Source organism: Pleurodeles waltl, chromosome 6, assembly GCF_031143425.1.
Source record: "Pleurodeles waltl isolate 20211129_DDA chromosome 6, aPleWal1.hap1.20221129, whole genome shotgun sequence".
NCBI lineage: Eukaryota > Metazoa > Chordata > Amphibia > Caudata > Salamandridae > Pleurodeles > Pleurodeles waltl.
In genome coordinates this window covers 745437410-745457419 of record NC_090445.1, presented here as the reverse complement: position 1 = coordinate 745457419, position 20010 = coordinate 745437410, and the positions used below count along the sequence as shown (strand labels likewise).

General features: G+C 43.4%; 1 protein-coding gene across 2 annotated transcripts in view; it reads left to right on the top strand.

Annotated features, from left to right (window-relative positions):
* Positions 1 to 20010, top strand: part of ATRNL1 (attractin like 1) — a 2088076-nt gene that overhangs the window by 1446445 nt on the left and 621621 nt on the right. For both annotated transcript variants that reach the window (XM_069239275.1, XM_069239274.1), the window contains exon 26: positions 10462 to 10540. In XM_069239275.1, coding sequence (XP_069095376.1) covers positions 10462 to 10540 — 79 coding nt within the window. The remainder of the gene's footprint in view (positions 1 to 10461; positions 10541 to 20010) is intronic.

Genomic DNA, 20010 nt, shown 5'->3' with positions numbered 1-20010 from the left:
ATATTTGTTGCATAATATATATGCCAACATTTTCCAGGGCTCAGCTTGTACATGGACTTTTGCAGCCGAGCCAGACACATGGGTCAGCTTGCCCTATTAATTTGCCTCCATTTGTGACTAGTGCTTAGTACATAGGTCCACCAGTCACTTGATATAATGATTTGTAAAAGGTGAGGCCTAGAAACATGGAGCCCTGCCTGCATGCACCAATTTGACAACTCTACCACCAAGGTTTCTTGTAGCACATTTGAAGAAGAGTGCGTGCATTAAAAATATATTTAAAATAAGATATTCATGGCAAATGCTCCTGGCTGTTGTGTTGTATGTCAATGTAGTCATGAATTCCAGGGAGAACTACCAGTCCCATGTGGAATGGGTTGGAGCGTAATTTCAGTGGTAGTGTTTTGGGTGTGACACTACTTAAAATGCTTTCTTGGTTTGTTAGTTGGGTCTAGGGACCCACGTTGGGTCTGCTATGAAATTTTCTGATCATTCTCCTTTTACCAAGAGGTTTTAACATGTATTTTTTGCATCAGGATCTTAAATATATATAGTGATTGGTTTACCAAAAAAAGTAGTAAATCTGCACCCATAGAAGTATTCCTTGAATGGGTTGCAGATTGACTACATTTTGTAAATTGCAAACATTGGCAGTAGTAGGTTCTAGAAGCTGTTCCACTTTCAAGTTTCCAAGCATACTACTGGCAATCAAACACCCAAAAGGTGATGGGATAAATGCTTGAAAATAGCCTTACCTGTGCCGATCGTTCAGGGTAGCATTTCAGTCCATTGTTTTTCATCCACTGTGACAATCTAGAAAGAGGACCTCACCTAATGCAAATAATTACTGACCCTTTTTCTCCTGGAAACATCCCCAACCTTGGCCATCTCACCCCTACACCCTGCAGCACACTGCAGGTGTGCTGCAGGGTGTAGATTCACAATCCTTGAATCGTGTTGACTAAGCTATGGCCCTGCTTGCACTGCTACTTGAGTACATTCTGTAAATCAGTGTTTATATGGTTTCCTTCTTTGGTAAATTGGTTCATACAGCTGCACAGGAGTATTTCTGGACTGTCTGACCACAAGAATTGGTGACTATGGTATTGACATAGAGTTTTATTCTTTACTGCACTGCCGTTGTTTTTTTTTTTTAAATCATGACCCTTCCGTCCATCACAGCAATTTCTAGCCATGAAAATGGTGAGCCATTGTGTCACTCAGTCTTTCCTCTTGTATCTCTCTGAGTAGTTAGTCCCAGGGGTTGGTCTGGTTATAATCCATCCTCATCCTTTAAAGGTCAGTTATAAATTGGAATCGCTTGGACGAAACTCTCAGCCTTTTGCTTCCTACTACATATGAAGGTAGTTCTAACAGGGAATCTGGAATACATTTCTGTTTAAAGGGACACCACAAAAGTTCAAATGAAGCAGCCTGGCTGAGGAGGAAAGCACTCTTAGGACATCTGTAGATGCAGGTACTTCCTTAAATGACTTAGTTCCAAGCAAGGCTTTGAGATGTCCAAGCAGTGTAACTCAGGCCTTTTTCCTCTAACACAAATGTGAAGAGGAGTATAAAACCCTTCCTCCTGCTGTTAACGAACGTCTCCTATCCAACATGTTTTCTTTTAATACCCGGCTGCAGTTGGGCTATCAATAGGGTTTACTGCAGGTGGCCTTTCCCCAGGGGTTTGTTGTTCTCAGTCAATTATACTTGATTGGGAAACCATCCCTGCTGCATCCACTTCAGACCTGAACCAGTCCATCTCTACACTCTTCCTTCTCAGCAGGCATCCCCACCCCCACCCCCATCATGGCAGCACTCTGGTGTTCCCCTATCCTGAAACCACTTTGGCCTCCAGCTAAACTTCTAGGACCACTCTGCAGTTCTTGTCTGCCTTCTCACAAGTCACCCTCTGTCGGGTCCTCTGTTTCATGTGAGCCCACCGCTAGGGACCGTTGGTGAATGAATAGTCCACTGTCCATCCGTCTCCATCTTTCACTGGGACCCAAACTGCCGACCTACTCATCTCATGTGAACTTTACCAACCACCACACACTCTGCAAATGTCCGTCATTTCCAAAACCCTGACAGCTGCCGCAAACCACACTACTGTGCCCCTTTGGCAGACAAGTGCAATCCTCACACGTCCATGAAAAAGAATGCTGTGTTCACATTGCTAGACATAGGAGACTTAACAAGGGAGGTGCAACTTTATGCCCAGTCATGAAAGTGGAAGGCAGATGTGTTTCTTAATATCCCTAAGAAGGGAGTGAGGGTTTCGTAGAGTACAAATATGAAGTTCTCGAAAGCTGACTGAAAGATATGGGCATGCTTGATCACCCTTACTCTCTGGGCAGACGCTCTGCCTATGCATCCCCATGACAAATCATGATCGGGTGTATGGTGGTTCACTGATGCAATGTTTATTTTGTTAAATCAATGTAAACGCAAGGGCCCAGAATGTACTTTAAAAGCCCAATGCTGGTAAAGCCTAATGCCCAAACTATCCAAAACCAAAGACTGCCAGCTCATAGCTTGTTCTTGCACCACCCTACATTTCCCTCCCTGTGGGCCAGATGTACAATCCTGAGTTTTGCGACTCGCAATTTGCGATTCTTTTGCGAGTCGCAAATTGTGAGTCGCAAAACCGGATGTACAACAGTGTACTTTACACTGTTTACGATTCCCAATGGGTTCGCAAATGACCTACCTCATGAATATTCATGAGGTAGGTCACAATTTGCGACCCCATTGCGAATGGCCACCCTCACAGGGATGGTGGCCTACTGGAGACAGCAGACCACCAGGTCTGTGACTGCTTTTAAATACAGCAGTTTTTTGTTTTTTTTAGCATCCCGTTTTCCGTAAAGGAAAATGAGATGCATTTCAAAAACAAAAATGAGTTTTCTTTTCATTTTTTCAGAGCAGGCAGTGGTCCGCAGGACCACTGCCTGCTCTGAAAAAATATTTTTGCTGCCATTCACAAAGGGGAAGGGGTCCCTGGTGGACCCCTTCCCTTTTGCGAATGGGTTAGCACCAGTTTGAGATGCTAACTGCGATTGTTTTGTGACCGTGCGGTCACAAAACAATCATACGTTGGACTGCGACTTGCAGTTAGGAAGGGAACGCTCCTTCCTAATTGCGACTTTCAACTTTTTGCGATTCAGTAAATAGATTAGAAAAAAGGTACGTGCATGTGGCCCTATCTCATTCGTGCAGGTTTCCAGGTCCTTGGTCATGAATGTCTTTTCCATTTGTCACTGTTTTCCTGCCCTTCTCTTCATTTATCCGTTTTCTGCCGCTCTTCATCTTCCTCTGATGGATCAAATCAAAGACTGATAATGAAAATATGTTCTGGTCCCTAAAAATGAGTGCACCTGCCAAACAGCTAAAACTACTGGCACAAACTAAGCGTTGGAAAAAAAGCAGTTACAAATCAATACCAGGCAATAACGGTGTCCAAACATGACCTGTATAAACGCCATTACCATAGAGAGCAGAGCAGTCTGCACACGTGGTGAGCACTTCCCTCAATAAGAGGAGTGCACCAGCTGCCACTTTTCTTCTCCCAATCTGTTTTCAGCATTTCTGCTGTTTTATGCACGTGTCACCCTCTGGGTGCTAGGACTTGAAGTCTGGCTTTCATTCTGAGAAACGTGGGACTGCAGACACCAGAATGAACTGAGCAGCGCGTTCGAAAGTCACAACTATTTCGCAGCCTGACACTTTCTTTTGGGAGCTCTCCAGCTCTCGCTGTAATGCAGACAGACCTGGTGTGCGACGACAAAAGGTGCCTGGAAGTCAATTTTCTAGAAGGTCTCTTAAGGCCAACAGTGAAATGCGCGGAATAATCCTGAGGAAAAACGTAGTCCTGGACTAAACTAACGAAAACAAATTCTCTTCATAATTACTGTCGCAAAGCCTCCAGTTGGGATATACGCACTCGGAAGATATGCTGGATTTCACACGTCGCAGTAAAGGTGAAAACAGCCTCTCTCGCTCCATGCCAAGCCTGCCTTTGGCTGAGGTCATTCTGTGTAGCCTGACTCCATTCAAGCTATAAAGAAATCGGCTCATGGTGATTACTAACCCTTGTTGCTCAGTGATTCAATCCCAGTGGCGCAACCTAGGCCCCTGCGCTGCAAACGGTGGGGGTGGGGCGGGGGCGGGGGCTGGGTGAGCTCCAGGAGGCCCCTCAGCACAGTACCCTGGCCTGAGGGCCCCTGACTGAGTCTGGAAGGGGGAGGTCCCTGTAGTAGGCATAGGAGTTTAGTTTCGTTACACTACTATCTAGTCCATTTTACTCCTGCATAGAACCCCTTCTCAAATTTACTACCTTTGGAAACACTACCAACGAGATGGCCTATACCGAAAGTTGAGACAAAGACCACTATGTCAACAGACATTTCCCCTCAACCCTGTAGCTTAATTGTGTGTATTATGTCTCTCCAATTTATTTAGTTCCTTCTACTACTCGCCCCCTCATTTATCCGCCTTCCTATTCTACCAGATATTCTGGTCCCCCTTCTTCACCCTTCTCTCCATCTCTGCTTTTAAGTTTCATTATCATGATCCCGTTGTTGTGTGAGCAACATACCTGGAACTAATGCTTCTATCACAGATTGTTTCTAATCTTCACCAACCTTCAGCTAACATCTTATTACCTCCACAGATCTTTAATCCTATTTCCCTCACTGTCCTTTGATCAATAAGCTTGCATGTGTAAGAATACGTCACTATTTGTGTTTTTTGTTTTTAATTATATCCCTTGGGTATTTGCACTGTGTATTTTAATTTTTTTGGAACCAGACCTTAAAACCTAACTCTGACGCCTTTGGGTTATGTTCACACTATACAAAAATAAAAATAAATGAATGTGCGTGTGCCCGGGTCAGCACCAATGCCATCTTGTCATGTTTCATCCATTGGATCAGTTTTGTTAGGATGAGCATAGCTGCGCGCAAGTGCTTCTCTTCTTGACAAGTTGTTATCTATTCTGTGGGCTTTAACCAGGCCCAATCCACACCCATCACTTTCATTGGTTCTTGGGCCTGCCTTTCAAAAATCCCTTGATGTGGTTGGTAAATGCTTTACATTTGCCCCACCTTGAGTCTGGGTTGTTACCACCTTTTAAACTGATCCTGTTTCATGGATTATTGCACGATCGGCCATGTAACTTAGTGTGGTGCACTATTTTTTTATTTCACCACGCTGCTTCACACTGCATGGCTGTATGTTGTTTCTTCCTCTTCCCTGTTCACAGGATATTGACCTGGCACTGAGACTTGAACCGTGTTCCCCAGCTCCAAAGTCGGCAGCTCTGGCACTTACGCCACATCCTCTCTCCTAGGGTTCTTTGGTGTGTGTTGGGACAGTCTGGGAACAACTTGTTTTTTATATAGTGCTTGGCAATACAGGTTCTGCCATTTAATGGTGCTGCAAAGCAGGTGCCATTCTTAATAGTCACTATAATTCATTTATATTGACGTTGCAGAGACGAAGAAGTGTAAAAACTATGTCAGGATTGTAATCTGTGACATTTTTGTTCTGTCAAGACCTCTGCAGTGGGTGCAATAACTAACTGAGTAGTAGATCTTAACACTGGATGATAGCACGTGCTCTTGATAACCGCTGGAGGGTCACCAACCAAGCAAATAGGTACGTTCTAGGCAAGAAGATGGAGAAATGTGTTGTTTCCAAAATGGTGGAAAAAGAGTCATGACTTCAGACCAAAGCACTTCACGGCCTCATGCTTGATAGCAAAAAAAAACTAGCATTTGGATGTAAATTGAGCCTTTTCAAATAGAATTTAGTTTGTAGAGGCAGCCATTTTCCTAACCCTGTAACACAAAGAAGCTAACACAAGGGTGTCACAGTGAGAGAAGCAGCGTATCATATGGCACAAAAGTGGAGCAAACTCCATCACTTTCTCCTCTCAGAAATCACTGGTGTCATGGCTTTGACATTCCCCTTCCAGCTACAGCAACCTTGCAGATGCCACTTCCGGAAGCGCTGTCTAAACAGCGCTCAAATAGCACGGCTTCCTGTTTGAAGAGGCCCCACCTCGAATACCTCCAACAGTTGCTGTCACAGGCACAGAGCTCTTCCTCCTCTCCCTCTGGACTTCTGTGTTTAATATCACAGCCAGTCTGGAAGAATGAGGCAAAACACTCCCAAGATGGCGGCCTTGATGTGTCCTCTCTCCTGCAGTGACAGGCCTGGGAGGGTTGCTGTGGCACCTGGCATACATCCACTTTAATTCAAACCAAAGCACATTGGTAAAAGATATTGTCATTTACAACAGCAATAGCTCTAACTCTCACAAATGTGAGACCTTTTGCATTGCAAATGCTTGTTTTATTTTTGAGGATAGCCAGACAGAGAGGGAAAGTGTGTGTGTCTGAATTTTTCTATCTTTTAGAAGGAATAGTTGCTGCCATCCTTCATGTTTTTTTATATATGTAGGCTTTTTTGCTTTTAAATCTGTCACCACAATCTCCTCCAAAAGCTGTTTTTTTGCCGCCAATCCCCGTTTTAAGTTGTAGGTGAAATAAGATGAGTGGGTGAAATGGTTATGGTTGTGTTACCAGCATTCCCTCTCTGCTGTGATTAGGTATTGCAAGAAGTTTGTATCTTGTTCTTTCTGTCTCTTTTACTTTACGTTAACAAAGGCTATGTTTAGCTCCTGATGCACATAGTAAGGAATGCTGAACACGAGGTCTTACAGTTATTTCTGTTTTCTTGTCATACTCCTCTGTAGGTTTCAGCAGCATTAGAACATTTTTTCCTCCAATAAAAGTGTTTGCTCATCCAGCATTCATAGAGATAACTAGAAGGTGGTGGGTGGATGTAAAATTCTTTTAACTGTCACCAAAAGGGCATCAAGTTCAGATTCCACTTGCTATGTGAATATAATGTTATGTTAACTCATATTTTCTTGCGTTATCTTTCATTAATGGGACCATCCGGTGTAGAGAAGAAAGCAATTTTCCTTACATAGTCCTGCACTGCTAACAATCACCAGCAATAGGCATTCTATAATGTTGCTTTGTTTGATGAAGCATGCTGATGTTTTGAGAGCTATTGTGGCATAATTCAAAGGATGGCAACTCGAAGATTTGTTGAGTGCTTGTCCTCACAGAGGTCACTCGGTCAGTGGCGTAACAAAGGCCCCACCATTCCCTGCAGTGCGGGAGGACCCCTGAGCTCCAGGGGACCCCCTCAACACAATACACAGTGAACAGGCGGCAGGTCTGTGACTGAGTCCAAGGGGAAGGGGAGCCCCTCCAGGTACTTTGCAGGGGGCCCCCTCAAGTTTATTTACACCACTGCACTTGGTGAGAGGAAGGTAATCATATATTTGAAAGATCCACAGATACAAGTAAGTGAAACATCTTTCTAAAAGATAAGTGATCGGAGATAACCCATGAGATCTAGAATGAGAAGTTTCCAAGAAAAGGAAAGTCCTTCTGTAAATTTCCGAAATTAAAGAATTCTTTTAAACTTGAAAGGGTTTTGTCATGGACATAAGAGAGCAGGCAATTGCACAGGAAGGCCAAAGTCTTGCTAGGAACTTTTAAATCATTTAAAAACAGGCAGTGAGCAGATTAAACACATAGGGCCTCATTACGACCCTGGAGGCCGGCGGTAAGCTGGCGGTTACACCGCCAACAGGCTGGCGGTGTTCCGCCAGCTATTATGACTGTGGCGCAATAGCCACGGCCATACCGCCAGCCCCTCCACTATACTGTCAGGCTTTCGCCTCGCGGTCATAATCCCCAGGACAGCGGTGCTAGCACTGCTGCCCTGGGGATTATGAGTCACCGACCGCCAGCCTGGCCACAGCGGTAAACACCGCCATGGAAAGGCTGGCGGTAAGGGGGTCGTGGGGTGCCCCTGGGGTCCCCTGCACTCCCCATGCACTTGGCATGGGCAGTGCAGGGGCCCTCAGGCATAGCCCCGTCGTGCATTTCACTTTCCGAATTTCAGGCAGTGAAATGCACGACAGGTGCACCTGCACCCGCTGCACATCCGCATTGCCGCCGGCTCTATTACGAGCCAGCAGCAATGTTGATGTGACTTTTCCGCTGGGCCAGAGGTCAGAAATACCGCAGGCACTGGCGGTATTCGGTGTCCCGCAGCCTCTGCGGTCTTTTAGGTTGTAATGAGGGCCATAATGTTCATAAAGACAGTGTCAATTGTATCAAATGGGGCTCAGGTATTTTCTGCTATAACTCTCACTAAACAAAACAATTGCAAGTGTAAATGTCTGCAAAATAGAAATGAGTCCCGTGCTACTACGCCTTTTGTGCAGCCTGCCCAAAAAGATTCAGTTAGAAGGTTAAATCAGAAAAACAAAGGGGAGAGCTAGCAAGATATAAGACAGAGGAGCCTGCATAGAGCCTTGTAATGAGACAAGCAATACGTAATGGAATGACCAAGACATCTAATGCGTGGAACACCTGGGGCCTTAATACCCATGGGGTGCATATTTCCTATTTGCGTCACAATGCACCGTTCAAAACGTGCGCTGGGAGCATATAGGGTCTGTGCGCCATCTTACAATGAATGTGCTACCCAGAGAACAACCGCAAACTTGTGCTGCCCTGAGGGCAGTGCATTCAGTGAAATACCGAGTGGCTGCTTAAACACTGCTGCATGTTTCATAGCACAGAAGCTGCATGTCGCAGCAGAGGGGCACTCTTCTAAGAAGGAGAATTAGGTGCGGAAGTGGAACCCTGAACCCCAAAACCTAAAACACCCCAAAATTGCCGATCACTTCTACATTTATTTTGGACGGGTCTGCTTTTGGCTTAGGGTTGATCTTGCTATCAAAGTCACCCTCTTCAACATCAGACACAATATTAGTTTAGCAGAGTAGCAAATAAATACCTATGACCACTCAGTAACTGAGTTCTAGACCAAGGAAAAATGTAAAGGGTTTTATTACAAAATCTTATATTTAAAGTGGTTTAGTGAATGCAAAATCTATGCCATAAAGGCTTAACATCAATGTACATAGTCAAAATTCAGAATTATTCTGAGTCCAAATGAATGGCAAAATCATAAGAGTAACTGGCAGTATCCCTAGCTAAAAGCTGTTTGGGAAAATCCCTAATAAGATGGAGACCATCCCTAGTAGAACAGGAAAGACATCTACATTCTGGCTCACCCACAGAACCAGGTGCTTCTTGTACTCAAAATCTACATATGAAATTAGCAAAACCGTGTCTTCAGCATGTTGTGATCCCATGTAACCTTTCTGTTGACAAAGCAGAGAAATTCACATAATAACATTCCATGTTAGCCCTATCCAATTTTCTAAGAAAGCATTGAGCTGTCTCAGCAACACAACATCGCAGGAAGTTCAACTAAATGCAGCGTCTTTAAACAATAGACCATACACCAGTGAAGAGGCTAAACCAGCCACATTACAGGGGAAGGACAGAAAATACCTTGACGTGTTACAAATTATTAACAAAAAGTAGGAAGTTCATTCACAATACATGCACACTTGAAAAATATATGTTGATATCAGCTTGCCCCTTGTTCCACGGAGCCTATGGAAGAGAAGGCATTGCAGGGGACTGGGATGGCGGGGGTAGAGCAGGAGTTGAGTGTGCAACACCAAACAGCATCCACATTATCTAATATGGCGATTTTATGAAAAACGTAGCACAACTGAACTCCATTAATAAACACACACTGCACATCATTTAAATCATTTTCAACTACATTTTATTTTAGTACCCTATTAAACCTGGTTAAAAAAAATCATTATTTATTCATTACAATGATACATGCCTAAAAACTCTTCTACACAGTACAACATATTTTTCATTGAGAGGGCAGAGAAAGAATGAAATTGGCTTCAGCAGCAGGAACAAAGATAAACTCATACTGGAATGAAGAGAGGGTAAATTGAGGAAACTGCGCTTGATTGTTTTTAACTACTACTATGTTATAGGTTTCTATGTTTTTGTGTCAGATCTCTAGCCTATTGGGAAATCTACCGTAGCTACCTTTATTTCTAGGTATCCCTAAAGTCTTCTGTTTTTCTTAAGCTGGCTGGTGCTGCACCTGTAATTTGCATGCGTGGATAGTGCAAGGAGATTTTAATGTCTCTTCTAAAGTTACACAATGGAGAACACATTAGTGTGTACTTGTATGTATAGTAGTTTTAAATTGGTTGTCCCCATCTTTCAGTGCAGTAATATTGCTGTTTGATGCAAGCTCTCTTGTCGCCTCCTATACTTTTATTTGCAAACTTTACATTATGATACACACGTTCAGCTTCTGTTGTAGGAGCTTCCTCTGTGAACACTGGATAGTGCTAGTACAAAGTTACCTTTAGTAAGTCTATTTTAGAAGTTCCTTAACATCCAAATCTGACTGGAAAACAGTGTGTGCTGCCACATATGGCGCAGTGTGACCATTTTGTTGGCTTGTGTTTTCCAGTTGTTTCTTGTCTCTGCTGCTGGTGGCTGCTGTGGTTTGGAAGATCAAGCAGACGTGCTGGGCTTCTCGACGGAGAGAGGTAAGACATCCTTTTTTGAATTTTTTTTTTTTACGAAGATGTAATGTGGTTTTCTCCTATTGCGAGGTGCTTACCCACAGAATGAAAAATATGATAAAGGCAGCCGGAAGGATGAGTTCTAGTTGTATGGGATCCTGACAAAGTCTGTACTTAGGGACATGTAGGATTTTGAAAGAAGATACCATTCTTTGTTGAAGAGCTTGACCAAAAATTGAGAAAGAGTTATTGGCACCAATTTGATTCTTTTTAATACTGTCATCTTTTATCTTCTTCTACCAAAAAGTATAGATCAATCTCTTATAACCGCTACCCTGACAACTTGTCCATGCTACTAGCACAACAAGTGTATGCACTCAAATGATATGCTTCTGCTGTGTGTGGATCATGTTCTAACTGCTTCGAGTCTGTGAAAATGTATAAGTATGATGCATAGCATTGTTTATATCCCTTTGGTACTGTGCACCGTACAACTATCATCACTTTGGCGTCAGTTTCACACTACATAAACACCCTTAATGAAATAAAGTAAAACAAATACAATGACAACAAATAAAATGATATCCGTGGAAACCTTTAGTACTGCATAACTGTTGTGAAAAATGTGTCACAACAAAACTACCTTAATAAACACACTTTTTGCACACCATTTAAATCAGTTTAAACTACAATCATTTATTTTGCCGTAAGAATATACAGTGTGTGACTACAGCTGTGATCATGTATATTATGGGGCATGTTTGTGTGTTTGATTGGTTTACTGCTCATTCCTAAATCAACAAAAAAGTAGAGAAACGTCTGTATATGTTTTTGACCGTTTTTTGGCTTATTGGGGTTCCTTCTGAGCGAAATCAAATGGAAGAGCCCAGTAAAAGATGTTTAACTCGCCCTTATTTTATGTAGTCAGGAAGAGATTTATCATGATAAACCAGGGGCCTGGTTGCTAATTCCTCAAAGAAATGTAACTCAAAGGAACTAACAATGCGCGTGTTAAATAAAGTAATACAGTTATATTCCCTTGCCAAAATTAAGTCACTAGATGATACTTATTTGTCAATTGTTTTTTAGTTGTTTGAGCAGATTTAGGCTCCCATTTTTGTATTAAACATTATACTGTGTCTAATACATTAAATGCCATCTTTCTAATCATTAAAGTTACATTTAAAATGCACTGTGTGTAAAATCCTCACGTGGTAATTAATACAACCAGGCTTGATGTTTTTGTCTGTATGAATGTGCGCAGAAATACTGGATTGGATCATGAAAACAAGCTTTTTTTAATGATTATCATGAGGACTTATCAAGATGGATACTAAATAAGTGCTTATTGAAGCTATTCTGTTATTTCAATAAAAGAAATAGTTGCTAACATCGGATGTACAAATGAAAATGTACTCACGTAAGTGGGTTGTGAAAAATGTTAGCATCTGCATTTATCAATTTAACTTGATTGTGGTCTGTAAGTAGAGAAGAGAGGGGGGTAACTTTCCCTGTAAGTTGTTTTTGGTACTAAGGCGAATCCGTTTGGTTTATGGAAGCTCAGAGCAATTGTGAAACATTTCTGATAACGAAGCAGTATTAAATGTAGGCAGAGCAAATGTGATGGGTGTTTTCAACCTTGTCAAAGACATTGTTTTAAAGAGCGTCACACAGTATTACTTGTCAAGCACTGTATTACAGTATTAATATTGCAACAATAATAATCCGTGTTGGAATGAGGTAAATATCAGCATTTCACAACATCTGAGATTTTATCTGGCTTTTCTAAAATGTTGCTGGCTGCATTCACACCACAACATTCATATTTCACCGCAATTGAGTCTAAATGAACATTGTGAACATGTTTATATTTGTATAATTACTAGTTGTTTTTGTCACAGAATTGTATTTTTTATTAGTAATCCTTACTCTGTTTCTTGAATGTGCCTCAGTAAGTAAGTGTAAGGAGCACACGGAATTCAGCTGATCATACCTGACTGCTGCACTACAGCATCATTAGTCACATCGATCATGTTTGAATGCACCTTGTTTATCTGCGTGTGTAGGGAAGTAAGCGTGTGTCTGTGTGCTCATACATTGCTATGATTTTAATTTGATCAGAGACAGGCTATTTGACAAGAGAAATGATCTTGGGGAATTTCCACTTTTGAAAACACTATTTTTGGTTTACAAAAACTGATTTTTGGTTAATTTTACATTTTTCAAATAAGTTGCTCCGCTTGCAAAGCATATTTTTCATGGTTACTTATAACTGCAGATTCCTACCGTTTAGCATAACACCTAGGTGGCAGACTGGATCTGGATGTTTTTCACAGCAGGCTCTCGTGTGCTGATAGGTGGCATTGTTTAGCTCCGCATTGACTTCGATGCAACCTCTGCGAGCTGATGTCAGTTCCTTTCTTTCCATGCCTTCAAACACAGATCCAATGCTCAGCTCTTCTTTCTTCATTTGTCAAACTTTTGCTAAAATAATTTTTCCTCAAAACATTTAACGCTGTCCCCTCTGGAGCCGACAGGAAATAAACCACGCAGGGACTGTCACAAACAAATGTCTGTTACAAATCACCAAGAGGTATACCCTCATGAACTGTACAGATCATGACGGCGACTTCATCCCAAGTTCATTCAGGGAACCTTGGGATAATTGGGAGAACATTGGTGCAGTGTGACCATTGATGGATCTTTCAACCACCATCATGATCACGCAGTGTCTAAACCTTTGTGCGCCGGAGTTCCCAAAGAGGTTTTATCTAGGGTGATGTATTTAGGTGAGAATAAACCACTGGACTTTCGTACACCTTTCTACCTCTCTTTCTGGAGTTCTAAAGATCAGGAATGACTGGACACAAGGCATTTAGTGTACCCACATTGGGCCAGAAGAGTATGGTACCTGTTACTTTTGGACTTGAGTTTCTGTCCCTCAGTCAAGATTCTACTTCCGGAGGTTCTTCTGTCACAGCAGTAGACCAGGTTCTATACCTGTGCATATGCAATCTCCTCCTTGCATGGAGACTGAGCGGTGGCAGCTGACTGTGTTTGATCTCCCTCCTGGGGTCCTGTATGTCATCTTTGCTGCATGGTGTCCCTCTGAAAAATCCATTTATGCAGGACACTGAGACAAGTTGCAGGCTAAACTTTCAAACTATTGTTGTTTTGTCTTCGGCCCAGCAAGGGTTATATGTTGGCCCTATGGGCTTTTTTGCATTTGCTTGTCAAGATGTTCTTGTTTAAATCACCTGTTGTGATGACATTTTAAAAGGTTTGACACCTATGTTCCTTCCCACAGCATTTGTGATGCCAGAGTGGGGTCTTCATTTGGTCCTGACATTCCTCCTGTGCACTTGCTTTGAGCCAATGCACAGCTGCTCATTGCGTCTTTTGATTCACAAACATTCACAAATTCACAAACCTGTCCTCTTCACTGTGATCGCTTTGGCTTTTATAGTGAGTCAGCTTCAGGCTCTCTCTGTGCAGCTGCCCTACACCACATTTCTCCTGAACAAACTGGAGTTAAGGACCAGAAAAAGAGTAAAATATATATATATATATTTATATGTATGTATATATATGTATATATATCAGTGGCGGCTCCTCCACTATGGCGGAGGAGCATCGGCCCCCGCCAGCAGCAGAAGCTGCAAACCTTTCACAATGAAAGGATGTTTATTATTCTGTGTGAAATTGGCAGGCCATTGGGGGTGATGAGCAGTAAGGGGAGTCCACTGTGCACTCCCCTCAGAGTGCATGTGTGTTTGGCCAGCCGTTTTGGACCGGCCAAATACACACATGCACAGTGTGCTCTCTACAGCCCGGCACTGTGATGCCGGGCCAGAGAGAGCACGCACAGGCTCCCAGTCTGCCTAGGAGCGCCCTGGCTTTGAGCAGCATCAGGATTGGCCTCAGGGCAGACTGGGAGCCTGTGCCTGCCTGCTGAGGAGACAACCGAGGATCCGCGGCATGGAGGTAAGTTTTTCTTTTATTAATCTCCCGTAATTTATTGTGAAGTTTTTCCGTGAAATACATTTTGCCATTATCTAGAGTAACTTTTCTCCGTGAGGATATACCTTGCTTAAAAAGTCATGCTAGATGTCTCATGAGATTCGAGCCGTAAATGTCTCTCTTTGGATGCAAAAATGTCCAGTGCTGAGATGTTTTCTTCTTCTCCAAAGCATCTCTGTGTAATAATCACCACCACCACCACAGAGCAGGAACCTTAGAAGAATGCCTTTTTATTTTTTTTAAACCAACCGAATTTCATTTATATAAGAAATCTGTTATGAAAACAGACTGCTTTCATGATTGTCTGTACTGGATTTCCTGGCTACAGCAAGCCCTTTCTTGTTTTGTAAATAGACACATCTGAAAGAAAATGTAATCACTTTCTGTTTCTGTAAAACTGTGTTTTTAGCATGCTGTGAGTTCCATTTTTTGCCTTTCTTTTTTTTTAAATGATTGTGGCGGCTTGGTCAGATTTTGAATGGCACAACGTATTTTGTTTTTGTCTAGAAGGCAATTTGTTTTCCCTTTTGAATCCTTTCTCTTTGATAGTTTGAGGTCAGATTATGTGAGAAGATATAGTTTTGGAGGAAAGCAAAGGGCCCTCCTCTGATGGCTTCCAATATTGGTCACTCATAAGGAGTCAGTAATTGGTGTAATTTACATGTTCCAACAGGAGAAGTGGTTGACTTAATCCCTGTTGCTGATTATGTTCAGGGTGATTGAGAGCTCGGGCAGATGAAATTGTAGGATGAAACTCTGTGCAAAATAACTGTTTTCTAATACTTATGCTGTTTTGACACACTGCAAATATCTGATGTTGCTACCACTCATTTTAATGGTATTTAAATAGCCCACCCAAAAACCTAGGCCTAACTCAGCGTCACTTTTCACTTCCGAACATTATATAGAAGCAAAATGTGTCTCTATGAAGGGCCACTAATTGTAGGGGAAAGCCAAGTGGCATAAAAAAAACTCCTAGTGGGCAGGGGAATCCAAGAAGAGAATAATAAGGAAACCTGGCTCTCACAACCTTGAACTACAGTACATGAGGACTGGATTCAGCTGCAAGAGGTTCTAGTAGCTGGATCAGGGTTCCAGAGGGAGGGGCAGGAATCGAGGAATAGAATTCCAGGCGGAAGTAACCAGGAGAGAGAAACCCCCTGCCACATTTACCAGAAAGTCTGGCACTCTTAAATAAGGAAGAATAGGATTTTGAATAGTAGAAGAAGCATCAAGTAACATGCAAGAGTTACTGGCGCCATTATGGTTTGGGAAAAGACTATCAACAGAACGTGCATAGGTGCCCATGTTAGTTTGGGAAAAACAAAACCCTTGCACCTCCGGTCTCATGACACAGTTCAAGACGGCCAGATCTAGGAAAAGCCTGGAAAACGCTACAAGCAATATTATTATGAAGTGTTGGAATATTGGACCCAAGCTAAGGCCTGTCTGGGGTGATTAGAGATCAGACTGAGAGAAGCAAAGTTCCTTGGATGAGACAACAGTAAAGAACAAAAGACAGCATCGTCTGTATCACCCCTGGGAACGCCGCAGGAAAGAGCTGCACCACATCACGAGCTGCAATCTTTTTAGGAGCAGCGTGGCAGCGTTCTTGGTCGGAGTGTGGAGATGGCATCCACAGTGGCCCTAGATGGTGAAATGGAAATTTTTATTTCATTGTCACTCCATATTTTTTGATATACCATTGACTTTGGAACGCATTCTCATTACTCAGACCATGTACTAAGACCCAAGTGAGGGCTCGCTATGTCACACAAAACTCCCAGCTTCTATAAGCAATATGATCCCCATAGACCTCATGCCTGGACCAAAATGTAGCTGTCCTGCCATTTTGTTTCGACATCCTCTCCCCTTCTTCATCCCTACTTTTCTAAAATGTGTATAGAAAAGCAAATCCAGGGCCAGTTGATTTGTTCCCTCGCACAGAGCAGGTGCAGAATAGCCAACAGTGGAGCAAATCTCCCTACCAGACAGCTGCAGTAAAAGTTTTCTCCAGTGCATCCGTATTGGTTATCGCGGAGAATACCTCTAACAAGAGGTCATGCAAGCTTCCTTCTTACACAGAATGAGTACAGATTGTGGTGCTGCAGCACTGTAAGAGTCACTCACACAGACATAAACAGGTACAGGAGGGCAACAGTTTAATTTTCTTTCACAGCCAATTCAGGCACTCCCCTGAAAGCCGCAGCTCAAGACACACAGGCAGTCCTATACACTTTTACGCAAAATCCTTCCTCCTTGTATTTTCGAAATGGTCTCTTGACATCCAGTGTATCACTGTTTTCTATGTTAAACCTGTTCTACTATGATATTTGTATCCTTCCCCCGACCTTGTAATTGTTGACTCTTACTGAGTTCAAGAAATGTTTTACTCCAGTTTGTGCTGCTTTCCTTGCTGTGTGATGGATATACATGCACAAGTTGTTATGAATGTTCTATTCACAACCTCTGTGCACAGCTTCTTTGCCCCTGCGGCCTGTTCTTGCTACGTGTTACCATGCAAATAAAATAAATCCCCCCCTCATTAAGAGACACATGAAGGGTGCTATGGCTGAGGAGGTTGCTGCATGCAAGGGTACGGTCCCATCGTCAGGTGGGACACTAGCACATGGATGCAGAACTGAGGTCTGAGCACGGCCATTTTTCATACACATTTCTTTTTTGCCCATTTTAAATCAACATTTTACATAACACAGTGGAGGGGGCAGATTGTCCCTCCTCTCAGCTCATCTACATAGGAGTCTGCCTTCCCGTGTCCATTTGTGTTATGAACATGCTAGGAATCATTATGCCCAGACTTTGAATGGACTAGACTCTATCTAAATGCCATTTGGTGAAGGTCGCCTCGCTTTCCTAGTGGAATGAATTAGCCAAGGTGCCAGCACGCTCAGAAGTGAGGCCCGCCAGGGTTCCTCGCTAAGACCTCTCGGGGGCCCATCATCATCACCCAGCTCCTATTAGCCACCCAGCATGGAGAGGGCAGGTGACAGCGGAAGCCCCTGGTGGGAGTTATCAAATTATTGATAAATTCTCCTGTCCATTGAATGCCTCCATGTGATTAGTTGCAATCTCCTCGCTAAAAGGTAAGGACATGATGACATCATGCAGAGCAATGCACTGGAGTCTTCTTTTGCAGGACGCAGAAAGCGATGGAGGAAGGAGGTGTTTCTTCACCTCACTTCCTTGCTGAAGACCCTCTCAGCAGCTCTTCAACACATTGTCATCTGCTGGCCTCCCCGCTAGACTCCAAAACAAACTGAAATGCAAATGTGCAATTAAAACATTAGAGTATGAAAAATGAAAGCAAGGTTTTTATTAAGAAGAAAAGCTAGCCATTCAAATAGAGAGCATTGAATAAGAGTTGTGTCCTCACAGCCATTCTCTCATTAGGCACACCTGTACGATAACACTTGCACTCTGCAGTCCTCCTCATGCTGTTAGATGTAAGGCTCTTCACCATCTGCCATCACCAGTTAATTGTAAAGTTTCAAAATAGTCGCTGGTTACATTCTCTCAGAAACCAGAATTTGTTTTTACATTTCAGCGTGGAGCTGTATAGTTTACATTATGACTGTAAAAAGTAAAAACTGTATTAAATGGGGCTGCTATGGTGCTCCTCCGGATAAAGTCACATTTAAGACATGTATCTTGATGAATGTACTGATTCCAACATTCTGCTCGCTGTGAAGGAAAGCACGTTGATGCCTTATGTACTAGATTCCAGTGTGTTATGTTGAAAACTGAATAAAACAGGAGAGAGAAAAAAAGGACACCTGGGCGAGCCAATACAGCTCAGTCAGTACAGAGAGCTTCATAAAAATTTCTTAATACAGGGTAACTGTAGGGCAACCACAAAAAAGTATTTCCTCCCGCTTTTAAAATGCTCAGTCTCTGCATCTGCCGCAAGGCGCTCAGACGAACATTGGTTCTGCCGGTGGCAAGCACTCGGGGATGTGTGGTCCAGACTTCCGTGTGCACATGTGCCGGCGCCAGATGGGCAGCAGGTGCACCCTTGGCTCACTGAATGCCTTCCGTCCCAGCGCGCTCACACGCTGCACGTGCACGGCCCCAGCAGGGCGTTCAGCGGGTACAACAGCTGTTCACGCTGCCGTTAGCACTTGTTGAGTTGGCAGGAGTTCGAGAGAGAGAGTGAGAGCGAGAGGTAGAGAGAGACGTTAACTCTAATACATAGACTATTTGTGATGTACACCTTGTAACTGCTAGCACACTCCTTAAAAGGCGGAAGAACCGAATGTTTCTGTGCAGAGCTACTGTGCCACATTTGGTTATGAAAGTGGAACATTTTCACAAGATGGCTGCCGCTTTGCCTAGCATCCCAGAAAATGGCAGTGGGGACACCATTAGCCACTCCAACGTGGAGCAGTTAGGGGCTTACGAGCTTGCACTTTACCCCATTGGAAAGGTGCCAGGAGGGGTCCGATAATGAAGCATGCCACCCCCAGGTGGGTGAGGGATGTTATCCTTAAATAAAGAAGTTTTCACTTACAGTACCCTTCTATCTATTGGGCCCTTCCGCACACATCAAAGGCAGTCATTTCCAACGTGTATTGATTACTTACATGTGTCCATCATTCTGCCTCCATCTTTTTGCCTTCTCTGATTCCTCCTTCCCACCGGTCCTGGTAGCCTGCCGAGCTTTGCTAAGAGGTGGGTGTAAATGGGAGTGACCAGATATGGGAGCACCTTGGAGTTGGCCATAGAGGAGCAACCCTAATTCATACCGCAATGCATGCTGGTGCCCAATACTGCGATCTGAAACCAGCGGGCAGTGCTATTAAACGCTGACGTGCTCAATACCATTGAATTCACCATTTGCTTCTTTAATCTAGTAACAGACACTCTCTACCCCTTAACTCGCTCTCGCAGGTTGCTGCTATCTCCCTTTGTTAACGTTTTTTCTCTCCTTTCTCTTCCTGTGTCGTTTCACTATGTGCTTTTCCCCTCTCTTTCTCTTGGTAAATGTATGATGTGAATAAAAAGTACCACAAAAATGAGTGCTGGTGGGGCCACGTCTCAAATTAAGCTCTGGGAGCAAAGTTTGAGAAGCAGCAGCTCTACAAACCCTGAGTTTTCAGTGTGGCACTGAATTTTCCCACGAACCGCCTGGCAGCGCCGTGTTGTGTGCTGCAACATGTTCAAATGAACATCCAAATGCCCTATTTTGCATCAGAGAATTACAGTTCAGTAACCTAGAGCCCCTTTTATTTTGGTAGATGGGACTCTTTATATGATTAGGACATGGGCATGAGATTCGCTGGATGCAGAGTGGCTCTGCTCGGTCCAGACCTCTAGCTGAGGCGGGGCACGGAGCTGGTTGGATGGGGGACTGAGATGCTGGTGGTCCAGCCCCTCCACCTATGCCTCAGGGCTGCTCCAGTTTCCCTGTTATATGGGATGGCCGTTTATGGACCACAAGGTGCCCCTGACGGGAA